The sequence below is a fragment of the Salvelinus sp. IW2-2015 genome, unplaced genomic scaffold, assembly GCF_002910315.2.
Source record: "Salvelinus sp. IW2-2015 unplaced genomic scaffold, ASM291031v2 Un_scaffold6133, whole genome shotgun sequence".
Taxonomy (NCBI): domain Eukaryota; kingdom Metazoa; phylum Chordata; class Actinopteri; order Salmoniformes; family Salmonidae; genus Salvelinus; species Salvelinus sp. IW2-2015.
In genome coordinates, this window is record NW_019947397.1 from 26,971 (window position 1) to 32,726 (window position 5,756).

Below are 5,756 nucleotides of genomic sequence, written 5' to 3' on the forward strand. Positions count from 1 at the left end.
TTCTGTAACCGTGTCTGTAGATTGTTGAAGTTCTGTAGGATTGTTGAAGTTCTGTAACCGTGTTCTGTATAGATTGTTGAAGTTCTGTAGGATTGTTGAAGTTCTGTAACCGTGTTCTGTAGGATTGTTGAAGTTCTGTAACCGTGTTCTGTAGGATTGTTGAAGTCTGTAACCGTGTTCTGTAGGATTGTTTAAGTTTTGTAACCGTGTTCTGTAGGATTGTTGAAGTTCTGTTACCGTGTTCTGTAGGATTGTTGAAGTTCTGTAGGATTGTTGAAGTTCTGTAACCGTGTTCTGTAGGATTGTTGAAGTTTGTAACCGTGTTCTGTAGGATTGTTGAAGTTCTGTTACCGTGTTCTGTAGGATTGTTGAAGTTCTGTAGGATTGTTGAAGTTCTGTAACCGTGTTCTGTAGGATTGTTGAAGTTCTGTAACCGTGTTCTGTAGGATTGTTGATGTTCTGTAACTGTATAGCAACAGTTCAGTTAAAACCAGGCCTGTTTAAACACCAACAGATATTGTCATACATTGACAGCCCTTTTATATGTGACAAATATTCCATTGGGTTGGGTGCCCTAAACGTCAAATAAATCCAATCAAATCTCCCCTTCTGTCCGTGTATAAATATCCCTGGTCATCTGTGTGGYCTTTTCACATGCAACATATATGATTTWAAAATAAAAATACAATGACAGAGCTGTAAAACATTATTCTAAATATTAACCAAGTTGGTGAATACTATTGCTGTTAAATATGAGGGATTCATCATGAAGTGTCCTGTGTTTTTTTAAGACAGTTTTTTAATGATTTTACGATGTCAATATGTCTTTGTTGTCAATGTTTTGGCACCAAACTGGTGTGTCAGTTGTGAAAAAAAAGTCAATAGTTGGAAGAGATGCAGAGTTAATTGAAAATAATTGTGTATTTTATTTGTCGTGTTACTATTTTTCTTTGTATTATTATGTAATGTCTTCATTGTTGAGAAAGGCTTGTAAGTACATTCCATCTCCCTGGCCAACTATCCTGTCAAACAATCCCAGAGAGGCAGTACCGACAGAGTCCTACACAGCTGACCCAGGCCCCAGTACATTACACCTGCAAGGGCTCCTTCTTGCGGAAGGCGACCGTCTGCCTCTGCTGGAACTGAGGCTTGTTGCGTTTGTTGATGTCCTGCCAGCGGCAGAGCAGAATCATCTTGAAGGTATTCCTGAAGGTGAGGTTGCACATGGCGTAACACATGGGGTTGATGGTGCTGTTGACGTAACACAGCCAGTAGCCCAGAGCCCACAGAGCCTCAGGGATGCAGYCAGTACAGAAGGTGTTGACCAACACCATAATGTTATAGGGAGTCCAGGTTATGATGAAAGCCAACAGGATGGCACTGAGAGTCTGGGCGGCTTTCTTCTCTTTCTTCTCCTTGACTACACTCTGCTTCTTACGCTTGGTGATCTGGGTCTTGGCTTTGGAGGCGAAACGCTTGGCCATGGCCGCATCCTTCAGGGAGATGGGAGCCGAGGTGGCCGAGGAGGGGGACTTGGAGGTGGAGGACACATCCCCTATTTGGCTCCTGGTGGAGGTCTGGATGGAAGACGAGGAAGTGACGGGGGTTTTAGAGAAGGAGCGYTGGTGGTAGCTGTTGTCTTCCTTGTCYTTCTCCYTTCTGGTATTAGAGGATGWCTTTTTGTCCTTATTATCGCCCCCTGGTGGCCGGAGAGGGTCCTTCGRAGCATCCTGRTCCTCAGSAGATGTCAGYTGGGGGTCATTGTTAGGGTTGTTGCCRGKGGCGGAGTTTATCCCCGGCAGGTTGACCACGATGGAATAKATAGCTCGGCTTGACTCCGTCGCCCCCTCCTCGTCCTCAGAGTCTGATTGGTCCATGGAGGCCCCGCCCCCATCGTTGTTGTTCCAGCTATCGGAGCTGCTGTGTTCCGGCTCTCCTCCCACTGTGRTTGTCGTCTTCTTGGACCACCTAGTCAGCGGCCAGAACCGGAAGCGTCCTCTGGTCTTCTTGGCTCCAGAGCCTTTCTGACCGGCCTGGTTAAGCTCGTAACTGCTGCAGCTCCTGGAGCTTCCTGTCTTGGGCACCATGGGAGCCTCCTCTTCCTGGGCCTCCTCCTTCTTCTYCTCCTCCTCCTCCTTCTGGCTACCCCCCTGGCCCGCCTTGTTCCCTGCCCCCGACCCCCTCAACCCCGCCAGGTCCTTCTGCCTGTTCTCTGTCTCTCTGTAGATTCTCCAGTAGAGAACCGTCATGATGGTGACCGGCAGGTAGAAGGCAGCGATGGCCGTGCAGAATGTGATAATAGGCTCTGAGAGAAACTGGATAAAGCATTCTCCAGGAGGCACWGTGCGCTCCCCTACGATATACTGCCAGAAGAGTATAGCCGGCGCCCACAGGACRAAGGACACGGACCAGGCCATGCTGATCATAGTCAGAGCTCTCTTGGTGGTCCTCTTGGCCCGGTAGGTCAGAGGTCGAGTTATGGAGAAGTAGCGGTCGAAGCTGATGACCAGCAGGTTCATGACGGAGGCGTTGCTCGCCACGTAGTCGATAGCCAACCACAGGTCGCACGCCCAGTTCCCCAAAGCCCATTGGTCCATGATAATGTAGGTAGTGTAGAGGTTCATGGAAAGAGTTCCTAGAATTAGAACACTGTATTTTAGTTTCACTCCGATATTACAGTAACTGACAATATATATTACACTTTTGATATTACAGTAATTGACAATATATATTACCCATTTGATATTACAGTAACTGACTAATACATATTACACATTTGATATTACAATAACTGACTAATACATATTAYACATTTGATATTACAGTAACTGACTAATACATATTACACATTTGATATTACAGTAACTGACTAATGCATATTACACATTTGATATTACAGTAACTGACTAATACATATTACACATTTGATATTACAGTAATTGACTGTACATATTACACATTTGTGAGACACTGTAGGCAATCATAGTACAATCTATTATTAATATCAGCTGTGATACATTACATCATCTATACACGTATGAAAACACAAAGTACAATAAAATACCGATGATGAGGTCAGCAAAGGCCAGACTGAGGAGGTAGTAGTTATTCACTGTCTTCAGCTGCTTGTTCACCTGGAAGAGAGAAGAGAAACCTTTATTATTAAAGTGTCACTCCACAGTAAAACATCAAATTAACAAGACGTATGATGTTAAAAGCTGTTAAAAACAATGWMGTGGACCATTCAGTAAGAGTTTTGAGGCACGTACGCCCCCCGCAATAATTACGGCCTGCGATACACGTGCCATCAAGCTACCTCGCGCTACAGAGACAGGAGATAGGCTCATGCCCCGTGGGCCATTCTGGCTCGGACAAGCCTACTTAAACAATTACAGGCAGTCATCATACGTTGTGACGTTAGTCTCGGCCTACAATCTACCTTGAAGGAGATGAGCACCAGGATGTTTCCTACGACGGTGACCAGAGACAGAGACCCGGTGAGGAACACGATCAGGATGACCTGCCAGATGGTGTGACCTCCCAGAGGGTCATAGGTCACCATGGGATCAAGGAGGGAGGTGTTGGACCAGCTGGTCGAAAGAAGAACAAGATGATTACATTGTAACACTGAAACTGAAATGTATTTCCTTAATCCCAACCCTCCCGAGACAAACAGACGGAGAGGTTGTAGGAATGGCTCAGCCACAGTGCAACACCCCTGGAGCAGTTTACAGGTTAAGTCCCATGCTCAAGGGCACAACAGGCAGGAGACAGGAGATGGTATCTAGGATAATGAATTCCAGAAACCCCATCCAGTTTCCGGCTCACTCCCTTGCAAATTCCCTTCAGAGAGTCAACTCTGGGATTCGGTTTCTAACCCTCTAACCTATACCTGGTCAGGTTGGTGAGGTCCCTGGTAATGGAGTCGTTGTCCAGCACAAGGCCCAGGCCCAGGATGGCGTTGTCGGCGTAGGCCYTCAACCCTGGGKAGCTGKTGTTCAGGTACATACTGGGGYCTACAGAGGGGGAAGAGCTSGACGAGTTCAGGKTCAAGGTCATAGCGCTGCCGTCCYGAGGGCATATTCTGGAGACACCTGGGAGAGAAAAAAACATGTGTTATTTGGCTTTATAAAGTCATATACTCTGAGTGTACAAAACATTAAAGRACACCTGCTCTTTCCATGGCATAGACTGACCAGGTGAATTCGGGTGAAAGCTATGATCCCTTATTGATGTCACTTATTAAATCCACTTCAATCAGTGTAGATGAAGAGGAGGAGACAGGTTAAAGAAGGATTTTTAAGCCTTACGACAATTMATTTAAGTGCCTTTGAACGGGATATGGTAGTAGGTGCAAGGCGCACCGGTTTGAGTGTGTCAAGACCTGCAACGCTACTGGATTTTTCATGCTCAACAGTTTCCTGTGTGTATCAAGAATGGTCCACCACCCAAACCCAAAGACATCCAGACAACTTGACACAACTGTGGAAGCAATGGAGTGAACATGGGCCAGCATCCGGTGGAACGCTTTCAACACTTGTAGGGTTCATGCCGCGACGAATTTAGGCTGTTCTGAGGGCAGAAGGGTGGTGCAACTCAAATATTAGGAAAATGTTCCTAATTTTTTTATACAGTCACTGTATATTATTTTGTATTGCATAGAGGGTGTTCTTTAATAGAAGACTCTCAACATAATCCAGGTTGAGCCTGGCATTCCCCAGGGCAACTGTCTAGGCCCCTACTTTTTCAATCTTTACTAATGACCTGCCTCTGGCCTTGAGTAATGCAAGAGTGTCTATGTATGTGGATGACTTAATATTATACACGTCAGCGACCACAGCAAGTGAAATCACTGCAACACTTTAACTTCTTGCAACTATAGGGGGTGCTGTTCCGCATTAGCATATTTTGGTCTCCAAATTAAACGGCCTATTGCTCAATTCTTGATCGTACAATATGCATATCCTTACTAATATTGGATAGAAAACACTGTCTAGTTTCTAAAACCGTTTTAATTATGTCTGTGGGTGACCCAGAACTCCCTCTACAGCAAAAATCCTGACATGACTTGCGAAGGTCTGAGAATTATCCTCTGATCTGGGTTCAGTTTTAAAGCCTGTGTATATCCTATGGCTGGAATTGAACTGCACCCGCCTTCCCCTGGATGTCAGTACCAATGAGAAGTGGAATGGTCTGTCTGCGTAGCTGTCCGAGGTTATAAAGCCGGATGGAACGAGAGTACCTTTCTTTGTCTCGTTCGTCATGGCGCCTGGCAAGAAGTCAGGATGAAATTTTGGAACGCTCAGTTATCGACCGGAGATGTATCCGTCTGTAATTTAATTAAATATAGGTGTTAGAAACATCTATACGATGTTATTTGAAACCGATTTATATCAGTTTATGCGAGTATAGTGCTATTTTTCTGAATTTCCTTTGTATCTAGTTTGAGGATTTGGACATGTGTGTGCGACATAGCTAATGGTAGCAGCTAGTTCCAAAGGTGAAGAGGACGTTTTACAACAAAGCAACTATTCTTTTGAAGAAAAGACACATTGCCCAAGATACTGATGGAAGCTCGTCCAAAGTAGGAACTATTTATGATGTTATTATGTATTTATGTGAAAAATGTCATAGTGTTTTGCGCGCCACTTTTGCAGGCACTGGTCTGGGCTGCAACGCACACTATATGTCTAGTAACGTTAATTTTAAAAATCTAACATAGCGATTGCATAAGAACTAATTTAATCTTTCGATTG

The 5,756-nt window shown here is 44.8% G+C and overlaps 1 protein-coding gene across 1 annotated transcript; it reads right to left on the reverse strand.

Moving 5' to 3' along the window:
• Positions 1-315: 315 nt before the first annotated feature.
• LOC112078724 (muscarinic acetylcholine receptor M3-like) lies at positions 316-4,086 on the reverse strand. The gene is made up of 4 exons (XM_024144866.2): positions 3,893-4,086; positions 3,440-3,590; positions 3,065-3,134; positions 316-2,635 (listed from the first exon to the last, which is right to left on the reverse strand). Exons 1-4 carry the CDS (start codon positions 4,057-4,059, stop codon positions 1,089-1,091), a joined length of 1,935 nt encoding a protein of 644 aa, XP_024000634.1. The 5' UTR covers positions 4,060-4,086; the 3' UTR covers positions 316-1,088.
• Positions 4,087-5,756: the final 1,670 nt, after the last annotated feature.